Here is an 18,606-nt window from a genome sequence, read left to right as displayed (position 1 = left end):
TTAACCAAAGAAAGTGATTTTTAACTAAAATAAATGAATTTTCAAACAAGAAGAATTATTTACTGAAAAAAGTCAATCTTCAAACACATAGTTGAATTTTTATCCAAATTGTTAAATTTTCAGTTATTCAACTTCTAACGAAAAAACTGATATTCATGAGAATAGTTTATTTTAAATAAAAGCAAAGAATCTTCAACAAACAACGTAAAATGTAATGGCTGATGTTGCATTCAAATAATATTTTTAATCAAAAGCAATCGAATGAAAATTCTTAAACTTTGAACTGATTCCGCATCGTCTTGTAAAATCAACTATTCACTTGTCAATCCCTATTTTATAGCTCTATTTTTAAAATCATAATTTATAATCACATTTGATTAACTCAAAAGGTTTTTTATCTGCATTTAAAATTTTTTTTCTATGAAAATGTACGCTTAAAAATTAAAATCCGAAATGGAAAATTTGTAAAAGAGAGATTGCCAAATTACAAATTGTAAACTGAATGATATCATAATTAAAAAAGATAAAAATTCAATGATTATTTTAAAAACTGTTGAAATAAAACTTGGGCTATCGAATGAAATATAGGGACCAAAGGGTACTTTTTGTCACGCTCATAGGGTATTTTTTGCGTTCAAAAGGTAACAAGTTCAGGATAAATTCAGAAGATTTCAGAAAAATTCAAGTTACATTTTAAAAAATTAAAATTAATTGGAAAATACGTTTAAAAATATATAAAAAATCCATGGACTTCCTTAAAACTGAAATGAATTTACGGGAATTTAAGATGAAAGAGAAGTCGATGAAATTCATAAAAAAACAAGGTGAATTAAAAAAATCAAATGAATTTAACAATTTCAAAATATGAAATGACTAAAAATTCAGGTTCAATGAAATTATAAAAAATTTTAAATTCATAAAAAGGCACTGAATTCAGTAGAAATGAGTGAATTCTGAAGGACTCAAATCAATTTAAAAAATTCAAGAAAATTTCAAAGAATTCAGGGTGATTTCCAAACAAATTTCAAATCTCTTTAAACCCTTAAAGCCCTACTAATTTCTAACATAAGAAGTGACTAATGACTAAAAAGCAATTCAAGTTAAATTCAAAAGACTTCAAATGAATTGGAACAATTTAAAAATTTGGGAAAATTAATTGAATTGAGTATAGAATTAAGTGAATTTAGAAGAATTAAAAAAATATAGCTTAAATTTATAAAAATTCAGGTCGAATTCTAAATTAATTGCAAAAAATATTTGAAAATCTTTTCAAATCTTTGATATCCATTAAAATATTAAAATGCCTTTAAATTATTAAAACCCTTGAAATTGTTGAAATCTTTTGAAAATGCCTTGGAACCTTTTAAAATACCCTAAAATATTTTAGTCTTTGCAAGCCTTCAAAATACTGAAATAAATAAAAAATTTCCTAAAATTTTTCGAATCCTTTGATACTTTTTGAAAGATCTTGAAACTTTTTAAAGCCCTTGAGACCGCCTGAGAATCTTTTACAATACCCTCAGGTATTTAAAATTCTTTTAAATTACTGAAATCAATAAAAAAAATTCTTTGTAATCTTTTAAAACAGCCTAAATTCTTTAAAATCCTTTAAACTCGTTTTGAAATTTTTAAAGCTTTTGAAAATGCCAAGGTACTTAACAAAAATACGTTAAAATATTTCAAATCCTTTAATCATTTACCCAATTGATACTCAAAATCAATTAAATTAAAACTTTAAACAATAAAAAAAAATCTATTGAATTAAGTAGAATAGAGTTAATTTAGAGAGATTCAGAAGAATTCCAAAGAGTTTTGGATAAATCAATACATATTCAGGGTGAATTCCAAATATCTTCAGATCATTGAAACCCTACAAAATACCTAACTTTAATGTATACATTCTTTAAAATCCAATAAAATATGATCAAATCCCGTGAATTTTTATAATAATATTTTCTGGAATCATAGAGAATATATTAAAATACATGAAGTTTTAGAATCACTTAAAATGATTGAAATCCTCGGAAATATTTTTAAATATTTTAAAATATTTTAAAATCTCATACGTCCTGTAAAGTCCTTTGATATATTTAGAAATTGTAGAAAATTCTTTATCCTAAAATATTTCAGAAGTTTTAAAATCATTTCAAATCATTCAAATTAATGTAATTAATAAAAAAAAGTTCCTTTGAATCTTTTAAAATTCCCTAAAACTAAAATCAAATGAAAAGCTCCTGAAAATACCTTAGAAGTTTTAAAAATACCCTAAAACCTTAAAAATTCCTTAAAATTACTAAAATCCAATAAAAATTGCTCGAAATCTTTATAACTACCCTGCAATATTTTAAAGCATTATAATAGCGACTGTGTGGCAGCCCTTATAATTTGGTAGTCACTTCCTACAGAAATACTCGGATTTTTTCTTTTTTTCAAAGTGCCTGACTCAAATAGAACCAAATCTTGAAAATAGGGTCTTTCGGGACTATTGGTCCGGCTATTGGATCGTTCAGATGAAAAATCATTAAAATTAGTTTGTTTTTTTTTTTGCGGAGAAATGTGTCCTCTTTCACGTAATGGCTTTTCAGGGGCACTTTCCAGGTTAAAATTTGAATTATCACTGTTCAAAGTCATGTCAAATCAAATGGGATCTTATGGAGATGCCTTTCGCCGGCTCCAAAAATGGTTAATTTTGGCTTCAAAACGCGTTGAATATTGTTAGGAAAAGTTTTTTTCAGACAGAAAATATAATGCAAAATTTGAATTACTGTTCATTTATACTTGCTTCCAGGGCATTTGAGCTTAATTTTAGCAAAATGTAGCCTAGAATAAAAAATGTCGCTAAAATCGAGTCAAATGAACATTTAAATTTACATTTTATTATTATTTAAAAAACATTTTATTCATATTAATCTGCATAAGAATTTGTTACCTAATATAGTAATTGATATCCTCATCAAATTTTGCATTTAATTCCAAATTTCAGAAAAAAATAATGGACATAGCTTTGACTAGCATTCGCAGTAGCTGGACTACTTTAACTGAATATTAGGGTACAGTAGGGGCTATAGGGACCGGTCTGTGATGCCTGAAAGCGTAAAAAACTGTAAAAACTTACCGTGAGAGACAATCCTCGCCTGGTATTCGCCGCAGAACCAGCTGGTGGCGCAGTAGTCTGTATACGAATTTGCGTAACAGCCTGAGGTGGTCGTACAGTTTGAACGCCAACGGGCGGACTTTCGACAGGAGTGACGGCTGTTGGAGTTGCAACGGGCAACGCACAACTCGCAGGAACAGGCGTTGCAGGCGTGGTGGCTAAAAGAAGAAAAATAACAAACATTTACCAACTTCCTCGTATCTTGAAGATCCTCAAGTAAATGTTTAAAATTTGCAATCTTACGAGTTTGTGGCGTAACTGCAGCAGCAGCAACACCTGTTGGAGTGCTGGGCGTGGTATAAGGTTGTGGCACTGTTGGTGTAGTTATCACTGTCGTCGTTGTCGGATTGATGGGAGCCAGACCCTGAGCGTACTCTGGAGTAGCTGGAGTGTCTGTTGTAGCAGCGGCCGTTGCTGCCGCGGCTGCAGCTGCTGCTTGCGCCTCTGCCACTTTCTTTTGCTGCTCCTCCATTTCGAGCATCCTTTTCCGTTTCTTGGCTTGCGCATAGCCGAGGGGTTGTTCGTTAATGTCCAAGAGTTTAATACCTCCGTCTTTACGAATTCGACTACTGAGGGGAGTTCTATTTGACATGGAAGGGCTCGTGAGAGAAGGAGATCTGAAACCACTTGTTGGAACTCGACTCGGAATGCCTTTCAAGGGAGCTGAAAGAATATTACCAATTGTTATGAAAAGAATTTCGGAATGTAAATATCTGGCCTTACAGACCCTATGGGATAAAATATAGGGACCAAAGGGTATGTTTTGTCACGCTCATAGGGTATTTTTTTCGCGCTCAAAGAGAAATAAAAATGCACAGTGAGGTTAAAAGAGTTTAGGATCAATTAAATAAGAACTTTTATAAATTAAAAAAGAAATCAGCTGAATTAAGTAGAATTCAGAAAAATTCAAGTAAATAAAAAAAATTAAGAGAAATTCAAAGAATTTGGAAGAATTACGGGTCAAAATTTTTAAAAATTTCAAATTTCTTCAAATCTTTGAAACCCTAATAATTTCTAATTAAATGTTTGACTAATGATTACAAAACAATTCAAGTTAAATTCAAGAGAATTCAAATGAATTGGCAATTTTTATTTAAATCGAAGAAATTCAATTGATTTCAGTGAAATTTGAGTGAATTTAAGGAAAATGAAAGGAATTTAATGAAATTCATAGAAAGTGAACTTGAATTTTAAAAACAATCAAGTGAATTCAAAACAGTTAACAAAATGAAAAATGCATTGAATTGAATACTTTTGAAATAATTTTAGAAAAATTGAAGAAAACTTAAAAGTGTTTGATGAAATAACTAATAATTTGTTGTCAGTTTGAAAGACTTCAAGACGAATTTAAAAGAATTCAAAAGAATTACGGATAAATTTATAAATATTAATGACAAATTCCAAATGAATTGCAAAAATGTTTAGAAATCTCTTCAAATATTTAAAACCGTACGAAATCTCTCACTTCTGGTGAATAAATTCTTTAAAATCTATTCAAATATTATAAAATCGTGACATTCTATAAAATCTGGAAAACTGGAAAGTTTATATTTTATTTATATTATATTTCCATATCCGACGAAATTCTAGAAGATTCTTTATCCTAAAATATTTCATTGAGATCCTCGGAAACCTTATAAAGTCTTGTGATTTTTTCGTAAATATCATAAAACCTTATAGGTCCTGTAAAATCATTCCATATCTTTTAAGGTTCTAGGAAATTATGTACCGTAAAATATTTAAAACCCTTTGAAATCCCTTCAAATTATTAAAATCAAGTGAAAATTCCTTGGAATCTTATGGGACTATAAAAAGCAGTTGAAATCCTTTAAAATCCATACGAAATCCCTCGCTTCAATTAGATAAATTCTTTAAAATTATGTAAAATATTATAAAATCCCTTGAAGTGCTATGATTATATTTCCTGAAATCCTGAAAAATGTATTTAAATACACTGAGAGTTTTTAAATCCCATAAAATCCCTGAGATCCTCGGAAATCTTACAAAATCCTGTGAAATCTTTTTAAGTATCTCAAAACCTTATAGCCCCTATACAATCTTTCCATATCTTCCTAAATTATAGAAAATGTTTATCCTAAAATATTTCAAACCCTTTCAAACCCCATCAAATTAATGAAAAATTCTCTGGAATATTTCAAATTAAAAATCCTGGAAAATGTCTAAGAAGCTATGAAAATACCCGAAAAGCTCAAAAATCCCTTCAAATTATTGAAATTATTATTCTATTAAGAATTTCTCGGAATCTTGAAAAATACCCTGAAATAACTTTAAGAATGCAAGAAAAATTTAATTCAAAAATAAGAATAGACTTGAAATGAATAGTGATTAATCCAGGAGTACATTTATTCAAAGAGAAGAGACTAATATGTGATCATTTAATTTGAAAAAGTAACTAAAAGTGATTTGAGAAAAAGTGACTAATTGTGCCTACGTGATGGCTCTGCTAGTTTTACAGAAATTTCTTATAGAAATCCCTGATTTTAGATATTTTTTGTAAATGCCTTACTTTTAACAGCTTTGTTCATAAACTTTTTTTATATTTCATTATGGGCTGAAAATAGAGTAATATAAGGACCAAGTCTTGAAAATGGGTTACTTTAGGGAACTCAAAATCTTGAACATGGGGTACTTTAGGAAACTCAACTGAACATAGGGTTTATGAGGCCTCAAATATTATTAATTTAACGTCTGGGAGACAACAAATTAGAATTTTTAGGAAAACCCTTATTTCATCGACTACTTTCAGCTTCACAGAAATTTATCGATAAAATCGAACAATTTTGAAAGGTTGAAAATTAAAATGATCTTAAGATGGTAACGGAGGGTGCACATCCAGTCATCCTTATAATTTTAATTTTTAACGAGTCAAAATGTTTCAATTTTATGCATAAATTTCTGTGAAATAAACTAAGATATCTTGATGAGGGAATCGGTCTGATTCCGATACGTCATTTTTGTACAATACTGAATAAATAGTCTGGAAGAAGTCGATGAAACAAGGTTTTTTTTACAAAGTCTAATTACCAATCGTATAATTAATAAAATTAATATATTAACAAATTAATATAAATGACAAGGAGAGGTTGCAGGGTGTCTAATCAAATCCAGGACAAAAATTCCCTGACAAATCCAGGTTTAATTTTTCACAGTACGGAGCCATTCAAATATTTCCCATTATTCAAAATTTTAAAGTCGGAATATGTATAAGGTTGAGCAAGTTTGTTATAAATAATGTTTTTTTCAGTTTCTCAGAATTTAATTAATATATTTGATTTAGAAAGCTGTGGTAATTTAATTTACAAGATATTGTTTAATATTTTTAGCATCATCGATTAATTAAATAGTACGAAAAAGATAACAATTAATTTTTTTAATTTGTCTCTAAAGTACAAAATAAAAGACTAGTTAAGTTTTCAGTTAAAATAAATATTTTTTACACAAAAAAAAAGGAAAAATTACCCACCAAAGTGACGAATTTTCAGTTAAAATGATGAATCTTCAACTGCAATAAATAAAGTTTAAAACAAAAACATGAATTTTTAACAAAAAGGTTAATTTGCAACTGAAAAGATAATTTTTTAAATAAAATTATGAGTAGTTAACTGGAATACATGAATTTTTAATGCACTGCTTCTGAAATGACTTGATTCTATAAACAGAGCAACTTTAACCTGGTTTTCTACAATGAATAGCCATATATTACATAAAGCAGTCGATATAATACTTGTATACAATTTCCGACAACAAAAAATTGTAACAATCTAAGATTGTTTAAAATTATAAGTTAAGCTTTTGAAGTCAAATAATTTTCGTTTAACATAACCGTTTTCCAGTGAAAAACTTTAACATGCCATATTATTTTTCAAGCATTGTAAATATTCTTAGAAATCTGACAACTTTTTATTACCAATAACAACTTTAGATGAATAACATTAAAATAACAAACATGATAACGACTTTAAAAAATTTTGTAAACCTAATGTTATTTGTTTAAAATCAAGGATTTTGAATGAAAAATGTTACCATGACCTAAAATTATAAATCTTCTTTGAAATCTGTACCTATTTCCGTTAAAAACGCAAACAATTCTTTATAATGCAATTACTTTTTATTCAAAGTACTCATTTCCGGTATAAAATCCTAAAAAAACAAAAAATTATGTATGGAATAACTGAATGATATTCTGAAAAAAATTAGTTTGAAATAAGCGATATCCGGCGAAGAACGTTAACATAACCTTAAATTGTTAAAAAAAAGCTGAAAATCTGCTTGGAAATCTATATCGATATTTCTCGTCAAGACCGTCAGATTAACCTATAACTGCCCAAAAAAATTAATATGTTTGTAATCTAATGCTCTTTTACTAAAAGTATCGAATTTCGATATAGAACGACAGCATAACCTAAAAGTGTGTAAAAGTTGTGAATCTTATTTAACACATATGTTTGTTCAATTAAAATACTAATTTTCGACAACACTAACAAAATACAAGAAATGTTAAAACATTCTAAATTGCCATGATAAAATCAGAATGATTTTTTTAAATGCCAATTTTCTATGTAAAACGTCATCCAGGGTAGCGATTTGGCGGACGATTTCAAATTTCCGGCCAATTTAAAACAAAATGTCGGTCGAATAAAAGTAACATATACATACTTGCCGCGAAGAGTACAAATTTATATTAATTCGTGGTTCATTCTAAAAATGCTTTACCACAATTGAGCAAATACTTGCAAAATAAATTAATTTTGATACAAGTATATAAAAATAGTACAATTTTCAACCTAACTGATGAATTTTCATCTATAATGATGAATCGGCCACTAGAATAGTTAAAATTTTAAATCAAGAAGATAAGTTTTGAACTAAAACATTCAATCTTCAACTGAAATATTTGAATTTTCAACGAAAAAAATAATTTCTACTAAAAAATATAAATTGTCAGTCAAAACTGAAATATAATGAAATTTTAGGTTGAAAAATTTAATCTTCAATCAAACCGATGAATTTTCAACTAAACTATGGAATATTTAATTGGAACAAGTAAAATTTTCAGTTAAAAATTACTTTCCACAAAAAAACCTAACTTTCAACAAAAAAGAAAAAACTACATTTCAAAAAAACAGTTACATTTTTAAACAAAGTGATTAATTCTCAACTAAAATTATCAATCTTTAACTAAAATAATTAAATTTATGACAAAAAGCGTGAATTTCCTACCAAGAAGATTAATTTCCACCGAAAACGAATAATTTTCAACTAAAATAGATCATTTTTCAACCAAAAATTGAAAAAGCACGCTTTTAGTCAAAAAAATAATAATTTTTAACCAAAAAAGAAAAATTTTCTTTTTATCCAAAGAAAAGACAAGTTTTCAATGAAACAGCTCATATTTCAACCAAAGAAATGAATTTTTCATCAAAGTGATGAATTTTATATCCAAACAAATTTTGATTTCAACAAAAGATTTCAACTTTCAACCAAGTAATTTTATATCCAACCAAAAAGATGAATTTTCAACTAAAATTATAAATATTTAACTGCAATACTTGAAATTTTAACTGAAAAGAATTTTTAAACAAGAAGATTAACTTGCAAATAAAAATATGATTTTCTACAAAAAAAAAAATTATTTTGAACAAAATATGTGCACTTTCAACGAAATAGTTGAATTTTCATTTAAAAGGAAAAATTTTCATCCTAATTGCTGAATTTTGAACAAGAATGGGTGAATTTTCAAAAAAAAGACATTCAAATTTTCATTTGAATAAACTAATTTTAAACCAAACTGATCAATTTTGCACTAAAATAACGAATATTCAACAGGAATTGTTGAATTTTATATATAACAAAAAGATGAATTTTCAACAATAAGATTGATTTTCTACAAAAGAAAGAATTTTTCACATAGTACATCAATTTTAAAACAAATAGTTTAATTTAGAAATTGAAAATATTAATTTCTAACCAAATAATTGAGTTTTCATTCAAAAAAGATAAATTTTCAACCAAAAATAGAATGGTTAAATTTTCGGTTAAAAATATTATTCTTAGCAACAACAAAAAACACGGATTTTCAGCAAAATAGTTAAAATAGGGTTGTTTCGTGATTTTAGATAAAATAATTTTGTAATACATAATTTTAATTTGAATCGAAGATGCGTTATAATTTTTTTTCTTTCGTGTCGTTCAGCAGAAAAAAATTATTACAAATTGAAGGCGGTAAAACACTTATTCAAATTGGTGTCACGTGTTTGTCACGTGACTCAGAGGTTCTCATAATTATCTATCAATGTGACGATGCGAAACTCATGGTAAAGAGCTTAGGCCACGATCTGCTTTCAATTTTGACTATTTTGATTTGATACCTTTATTTTTTAAGGATTATGTGACAAAAAAAGTTACCCTGCTGTAATATTTGGTTTAAGAGTCAGTAGTCTGTTGAAGGAAAACAGTAAGTGCAATTATTAATACATTCCAAAATCGTACATATTTACGAATTGTTTCAGTAAGCATGACTACATTTAAGTACTTTTTAAATGAATTCTTTATACAAAAGTTTTGGTTTTATATGTTTTTCCAATGTTTATCATTTTTTTAAACAATATTTTGCGACTTCAATTTTCGATGTGCACATAACCAAAAGAAAATATCGGCTGACACGTGAGCTGTGATTGGTGGAAAATCCGACCCCTTTGACGTCAAAGGGGCCATTCAATCGATATCGTGATCGAAAATTCATATTTTAACATTAAATTAAAAATAGTAAACAATTTGTAAAAAATATTTTATGGGCGTTTTTATAATTAGAATTTCATATACTGTAAGATCCATTTATTGGAAAAATGATATCTGACTTTGGAAACAATCCTATTTTAGTTTAAAAAATTGATTTTCAACAGATTAGTCAAATTTTCAGCCCGAGATGAATTTTCAATTAAAATGATGAATCTTCAACCAAAAAAATTAATTTTTCATAAAAGAGTATACTTTTTAAACAAGTAGTTGAAGTTTTAACTTCTACTCTAAAAACTGCTTGAAGCACTTTCTTTAGCTAAAATTTGGAAAGGGGAACTTTGAAATTGTGACAAATTCTAACTTGGAACAGGGATTCTTTTAAATTCCTTTTTTAAATCCTATGTGAAAAATTCGTCCTTTTGTAGAAAATTAATCTTATTGTTTGAAAATTCATCTATCTGGTAGATATAAAATTCAACTATTCCAGTTAAAGATTCATCATTTTAGTTCCAAATTCATCAGTTTGGCCAAAACTTAGTTCATTCAACTGAAAATTGGAATGTCTATTTTTTTTTTTTTTGATAATTGGCCCTTTTTGTTCAACTTTCAACAATTTGAGTGAATTTATTTTTTTTAAATGAAAATTCCATTATTTTGTTGAAAATAAATTTCTCTAAAGAAAATTATCTTTTTCTTGGATAGTTGATCCTCTTGTTCAAAAATTCTTCTTTTGGATTAAAATTTCAGGTATTCCGGTTAAATATTTATAATTCTGGTATAAAATTAATCTTTTTGGCTGAAAATAAAATTACTTGGTTGAACGTTAAACTCTTTTGTTAAAAATTATTTTTGTTGTTGAAAATGTATCACTTTAAGAAAAAATTCATTTCTTTGGATGAAATATGAGCTATTCGATTGAAAACTTGTCTTTTCTTTGAGTGAAAACGACTGCTTTCTTCTTTCGTTGAAAATTGGTTTTAAAATGATAAAAGCACCAGGTTTTTTTTTTTAAATGATCGTGTTGCCTGCAAAGGTAAACCTACTTGTGTCAGTCATTTTTCTTGGCATTCCTCTACTTCGTACAGGTACAGTAGGTGCAGTACTCTTTTTCATATTGCTCGCAGCGTCTGTGCTTTTTTGCACCAACTCTGCTCTTAATGTGGCACTTTTAGGTTTTCGTTTAAGCGTGAAATGCTTGGTAGGCTGTGGTTGTTGCCCGACAACCGAGGCGAGAGCTGTCTTGTTCAGGTAATGACACTCCAGTGGCAACATGGCAGGGTCATTTTGTTTTTTCAAAAGCTTGCGCAGATCGTTAACCAACTCTCCAAAAATTGGTCTATGCTCGTCAAGATCTGAAATGTCGGTGTTCAATGAACCAGTCGCAGGAAACGTTTTCATCGCTTCGGATAACATCGAAACCCATAACTCGCTGTCCAAGGAAGCAACCTCGATGATCTCGTCCAATTCCACTCGCCACTGAAAGAATGTTTCAGAAAACCATAATACACGAGGGCAAAATACATTAAGAAACAAATATTATGGAAAAATCGGTATCAAAATTAATTATATTAAATTATTTATTTTGGATGACTCACATAAGCATTTTAAGCAGCAAACAGTGTGGTCGTTTAAAAAAAAGAACAGAAATGACAGTCATTTTCAGTTACCAAAAATTTTGCACGGTCAATAAAACTAAAAATCGAAATTCTAAAGCTCACAATATTTTCATTTGAAGTAATAAAATCAGAACCCCGAATTTAAAAAAGCAAAGTGTAACTCATGAATTTTAAACTTTAAACATTTTTTTATTCCCACTACATAAATTTTCACGTATAAAATGAAAACTATTAACACTTTTTAGTTGAATTATTGTGAACTAAATAAACAAGTCCGTATTCTCCCTTTCAATACTCTAAATTGAATAATAAATTGATCAATTTTCAAAATTTTATCATTTTAAACAATTTTGGAACATATAAAAATTAAAAATATCATTTTTAAACTGAACATCAAAATTTGTTTCTTTTTTAAAGATGAATGAAGGCATATGTAATATTCATATTTTAAAGAATTCTCTTCAAATTATCTTTTCAAAATAAATATAATTTGAAATTTTCACAGCAATATCAAGAAAACTTTTTCAAAATCCTTAAATTGCTTTAAATTTTTCACAACTTCTAAACATCTTATTAAGATCCGAAATTTTCCAAACAATAAAAAAAATCCCGTAAAATAAAAAGATTGCCTTATAAATGTTCCAGAATCGTTTTTGACCATTTTGGAAATCTTTTTAAATATTCGCTTGCAATTAATTTTTCAAAATTAAAATCATTTTCAATTTTCCTAAGAAACTTATAAAAAAAATTTATATTATTTTCAACCTTCCCAAATTCTTCAAAAGGTTCTAAATGTTTTGTTTGAAATCTGCAAAAATCTACACTTTGTTTAAAAATGTTTAAAACAATTTCAAGTTTTTAATGAATTTGGATTCTTTTGAAAACTTCTAAATACCTCTACAAATAACTCGAATTTTTTCTAAATTAATAAGAGTTTAATTATTATTTATACATAAAAACTCAAACATTTCACATACAAATTAAACTATTTAATGATACAAGGTGTTCTATTTGAAATAATTCAGTTTCAATTTGCTTAGTTCGGATTTAATTGCTGGCATTAAATGAAGAGTGACACGTTGCTTATAATTAAAGAATTTTTTATTTGTTTTATTGAAAATTTTTTAAATACATGGGCTAAAACTAGAATATTTTAGACTAAAACTATACTTGAATAGTTTGCAACTTTATAAAAGCGTTAAATTTTCAATTTATTAATTTGTTAAGCACACTTCTTTAAAAATTGAATACTGCGCATAAATATCATAATTTGTATGCATTACATTCATATGAGCGGTCCACAATAATTTATTTAGTTACAGTTCCTCTAATTTCTGCACTAATTCTTTTAATATTTTTATATCATTGATTCCCATACTATTATTTCTGTAAGGTCTTTTCCTATAAAAAATTGCACACAGCTAAATTTCTAACCTAATTTTCTATTATATAAAAACATATTTTTACAATACTTCATCATTCTGTGTACATTAAAAAAAAGTTGTGTGTAATCTACTTGAATATTCATTTCATAATCCAACACAGATGGCTTCTTCCTAAATTACTGATACTCTATCAAAATGCATTTTGAAAATAGATTTACATGAGTACAATCTAAGACATTACTTATTTTAAAAGTTGTCATAATTTAAAAAAAAGAAGTAAAAGATCGGTAACACGATAGAAATTTTATTCAAGTAATGAGAATCGTGGTCGACCATTTCACCATCTGGTGCCACAAGTTAGAACTAGAAGAAGTTTTAATATTGGCACGAATTGTTTTTTTACGAATGTTTGTGGAGTTTAAAACAATAATTAAATAGTAAAAATAAGTCTGTATAAAAAAGAGCGTTACAGATACAATTTTTATCTTACACAATGAAGAAAATCATTTTTGTCCAACATTTTTTTTCTAAAAAACAAACCATTATTTTACTATAACATGTAAGTTTGAATTCAAATAATTACGAAAAAACAGTAATTGCACATAAAGTTAATGTTATGAATTTAAATTTACGGGCCAAAGAAACCTGCTGAGTGAAAGAAGAACCAAGCCGACAACAATTATAACACAAAACTTGCATTTTTTATCACAATTTGCCATAGGTCAGGAAAAACATAGGAATAAGGAAAAAGTTTTTTTTAATCTTTGAAATCTTTATCAAAGCTCTTGAAACATTTGTGAAATTGTCTTAAATCTTTGTGAATTCTTTTTTATTTGTTGAATTATTTCAAATCTTAGTGGGAAATCTTTCCGAATCTAAAATGTTTTAAAACCTTTTGAAATCATTTTAAATCTTCGGAATGTTTTTAAATCTTTGAAAACTGGTGTACTGTGCCTGTAATGAGCAAAAGATAAATTATATCTTGATAAATTAAAAACTTTTCAGTAGTCAGATTTCTTCTAAACGAGATTTTTCTTTCATAACAGACTAAAAGATTAAAATTACTTTTCGCATTTTAATAAAGTAACGGGTTTAATAGAAAGAAAATTAAATTCAAAGTTTTCGTGAAAAATGCAAGGATGTTAAAAAAAGAAATCAAGGAGAATTCCAGACTTTCAAGGTTGCTGGACAAACTGTCAAAAATTTAATTTTTGTACAGAAAACTCGTGTTTTAGCATGAAGGTTTAACAGATTTAAATAACTTTTTTTCATATATGACTGAAAAATCAGTATTTGTTGAAAGTTTGTCTTCTTGGTATAAAACTATTTTTTTTTTTTTTAATGGAATTTTTATCTTTTGAGCAGAAATATCAATTATTAGACTGTTTTGATTAAAATAAATAAATACACTTGAACATTTTAAATTTGTATCAGAAATATGTTATCTTATTAATTGAATGTTTATAGTCGCGATACCGTCTGAGCCACGTCTCCGCAAATATCTGAAATATTGTTTTATTCCGCCTATACAAGATTCTAAATTCAAAATATTACCAGATTAAAATAGTGGTGTTTGAATCTTAATTGTCAAACAAAATGAAAAAGCAGCAAAATGCAAACCATAATAATGTCTTTGCAATAATGTTTTTAAAAAGTAAAGCTAAACTTCAAATTGAATGAATAACGGATATTTATATATGCATGAGAATCACCCCACATGCATGAAATCTACTCAGTGCCATAAAGCCGTACATAAACTGACATTATATTATTGTTAAATTTGTTACAGGGGAGGGTGGTGTGTCTTAGAGAGGGCCTATTATCCATTACGTAATTTAAGTACAGCCCTACAGTAATGATTGGGCTTAAATTAACTTTAATTAACGTATGCAGAGAGAAATTTGATCTATATTATGCAAAGAATATGAATAATAGACAATCGGCATTGAAATGTGAACTCTAACCTAACTTTTAGGCCCGCCTTTTTAGATAGTAAATATTTCATGTATAAGTTAATAAAAATTTACTGTGAGTTCATTTTTGGTTTAAAATTAATTCATTTAAACTTATTATTTCTTGAAATTTACAATAAACAGTAGAATAACTTTTTGTTTAGAAAAACATTTTTGTCAACAAATGTTCTTTTTTCTACTGTATAAGATATAAATTCTATCTAAATGACTTTTTTCTATGACGACTTCTTTTTAATATGCACTGAGTACGTTAAACTAAAGGAAAACAATCGTAAAAACACGTTTATGTAGACTAAAATACATCTTTAAAATTAGACCTATGCTTCCTAGTTCTGATTTTTACACCGGCTGGCGTATCGCAGTCGAAACATTCCCAATAACTATAACTCTCTAACACATTACTTTTGAATGATAATTTTCCGAAGACTGTCATTAACAATAAACGCTTAATTAGAACTATGCAAGCTGCAATTGGCATGCAAACATTAAGTTAGCAACCGTCCCACAAACATCGCTCACCCAAATAGGTGGCGGGCTGTGGACATTTAGAAAGTACGGCATGCTTCGAGCAACTAAACTATTAATAACTTAAAAAAACAACAAAAATAGTGCACACTGAAACTTGCAATACGGTAAATTGAAGTTAAAATCGTTGATCATTAAAGTAGTAAAAATACGTAGGGTTGAAGTACGTACCTCTTCAACATTGCGCCTTGGTATGTGAAAGAAGGACAGCAGTAATTTAAGCTTCACTTGAGTTTGTAGATCGGGAAAACAATCTTTGATGTTCCTTAACACTTCGGCATTAAGTTGCGAACAAATTGAACTACCCGTCCAGCTATCATTTGACGTACCAAGCTTATTATGAAGCCACAACGACGTATCACTATCCCTCACATTCGCCATATTGGAGTCTAGTGATTCAATTATTCGCCGCACTATGACGGATCGCGCCACCTCTCTTTCCCGCGGCTCACACATTTTAAATATTTTGATGATCTGCCAATTGGCGATCAAAACCATTTAAATCCAGGATCGGCTCTATTTGATGAAATACATTTTTTATTATTTTTTTTTTCATAAATATTCATATTTTTAATCGTTGAAGAGTATTGATTTTACTTGTTAATAAAGGTAAGGCAAATATATTTCTTAGTATTATTATCAAATTGTTGAATTTTCAAGCCAAAGAAATAAATAGAAATAAACAATTGAATTTTCTACACGAAGATAGAAATTTTTAACAAAAAAGTTAATTTTCAAATAAAATAGTTGAATTATCTTACTAAAATAATATAATTTTCCATCCAAAAAGACAAACTTTCAACAATTTAGTTAAATTTTTAAGCGATAAACACGAATTTTGTATGAAACATGTGAATTTTCAACACAATAATATAATTGAATTCTTATTTTTCATCCTTGAAGTGTATTGATTTTACTCAATAAAGGTTAGGAAAATATATTATAGTGTGTAGTCAGGGATCATCTATAAACTAGATTACAATCTTAGGCTATTTTTGTTAGGTGTTTTTACACAAAAATATGGCAACAATAGATGAATAAATTCTTTCAAATCAAATATCCATACCATATCTAATGCAATATTAAACACTTTAACCAAAAACACGAATTTTTAACCATTAATTTTCCACTAAATAATTAAATTTTTAATTTTTAATAAAAACTGGAATTGTGTTTTGTTTAAATAAAACAAAATTATTCGATAAAATACATTAATTTTTAACAGAACTGTAAAATTTTTAAGTCAAAACGACGAATTATCTCCAAAATCGTTGAATTTTCATCTCGAAAATCATACTTTTTAACACAAAAGTTAATTTTCGAAAAAAAAGACGAATTTTTTTCAAAATACATGAATTTTCAACTAGAAAAGGTCAATTCTCAATAAAACATATTAAGTTTGAACCAAAATGGAATAGTTAAATTGTCAGTTAAAAAAATTAATTCTCAACAAAAATAAAAAATATAATATTCAACAAAATAGTTACATTTTTAGCGAAAGATGTGAATTTTCAACTAAAATTATGAATCTTAAAAACAAAATTTTCGATAGACTAGTTTCACTCGAAATATGATTTTTTAATTCTGAAGATTAATTTTCTAACAATGGAATACAATGAAACTCCTCTATAACGTCGATTTTGGGGCTGACGGTGGGTGGGAACTGACCAGCGGCGCGGCGTCAATTCTCAGAAGGGCTATAAAAGAGAGGACTATTGAAGATTTTTACTGTAGTTAAATTTTCAATTAAGGAGATGAGTCTTAAGCCAACAAAAATTGCTATTGAATACTAGATTTAAAAAAAGTTCAATTTTAAATAAAAGATAAAAGAAATAATTTGCAGGGCAGAGTCAAAAGTGGCCAAAGTTTATTTCTCATAACACTTTGCCTAAATTAAACTACGCATTTCCTTGGTTTTTGTGTAAACACACATTAAAGTTCCGGATTTTATAATATGTGGCTCTTTTCTCCGCAGCACTTTTAAACCCACTCTACCCTAGTTGAATTTTCAACTAAAAAATATTAATTTTCCAAAAAGATACATTTTCCAGCAAAAATATTAACTTTTTGCAACAAAAAAAAACGAATTTCTGCACAAAAAAATCGAAAATGTTAAACTTTAAGGTAAAAAGAACGACTTATCTACACAACGGTTTTAATTTCTTTACCCAAAAAATAAAAATAATTTTTAACAAAAAAAAGTAAATTTTTTCCAAAAGGTTACATTTTTCTAAAAATAGTTAAATTTTTAAGCAAATAGTTGAATTTAAACCACAAATATGAATTTTTGACTAAAAGTTCATTTTCAACCGAATAATACAATTTTCTACCGAACTTTAGCACGCTCAACCAAACTAGATTAATTTGAAACCAAACAGTTGCGTTTTCTACGAGAAAAGGATAAATTCTCCACCAAGAAGATTCATTTCCGACCAAAAAAGACGTATTAAAAAAAAAACATGAATTTTTAACCATAGAAATGAACAATAAAAAAATATATACCTTTGTAATTAAAAATGGATGTTAAATTATTAATTTAAAAATTCAATTCTGAACCAAGAAAAAAAACTAATTTTCAAAAAAGCAGATGCATTTTCAGCCAAAAAGATAAATTTTCAACAAAAGATTTCAACCAAAAAAATTAACTTTTAAGCAAATAGTTCAAGTTTCAACGAATTAGCTGAATATAATAGTTGATTTTTCAATCAAAAGTAGGTAAATGATTTTTCTTGTTGGGTTCTATTAATTAAGATTGCATTTAAGCACAAAAAAAGAGAAAAAGAAAAGAAAGAATATGTTCTTTGAAAGCAGAGGAAAAACGAACTTCATTTTTTATAAGTTCGTAACGTTACTTTCACTGCCCCTTAAGGGCATGTGACACAGCTAAATACCTATATTACCGACTAAAGTTTTTCAGTTCACTAAATGTTTTTTTGAACCTAAAAACTTTTTTTGTAAATAAAATATCGAGCTGAAAATTTCGGAAATATATTAGAGTACAATAAAGTACGTTTAGGTACTGCATTTCGGTAGGAACTTCACTGAAAATTATTTCATCTTTTCTCTGAACATCAACTTTTTTTGAACGTTCAAACTTTTTTTATACATGAAATATCGGTCTCAAACTTTGAGAAATGCAAGAGCCGAAAGAAAACTACGTTTAAGTACAAAGCTTAACAATAAAAGATGTAAAA

General features: G+C 27.6%; 1 protein-coding gene across 1 annotated transcript in view; it reads right to left on the bottom strand.

The window, feature by feature from the left end:
* LOC117167974 (negative elongation factor A) overlaps positions 1 to 15,811 on the bottom strand; it is an 18,347-nt gene extending 2,536 nt beyond the window's left edge. The window contains exons 1-4 of the mRNA XM_033353249.1: positions 15,584 to 15,811; positions 10,957 to 11,389; positions 3,398 to 3,817; positions 3,116 to 3,312 (exon numbers count right to left, since the gene is read on the bottom strand). Of these exons, the coding sequence (XP_033209140.1) occupies positions 3,116 to 3,312; positions 3,398 to 3,817; positions 10,957 to 11,389; positions 15,584 to 15,793 (1,260 nt within the window). The 5' untranslated portion in view covers positions 15,794 to 15,811. The remainder of the gene's footprint in view (positions 1 to 3,115; positions 3,313 to 3,397; positions 3,818 to 10,956; positions 11,390 to 15,583) is intronic.
* Positions 15,812 to 18,606: the final 2,795 nt, after the last annotated feature.

The sequence above is a fragment of the Belonocnema kinseyi genome, chromosome 2 (genome assembly GCF_010883055.1).
Source record: "Belonocnema kinseyi isolate 2016_QV_RU_SX_M_011 chromosome 2, B_treatae_v1, whole genome shotgun sequence".
NCBI classification, from domain to species: Eukaryota; Metazoa; Arthropoda; class Insecta; order Hymenoptera; family Cynipidae; genus Belonocnema; species Belonocnema kinseyi.
The sequence above is the reverse complement of the archived record's forward strand: the minus strand, read 5'-3'. Positions and strand labels throughout refer to the sequence as shown.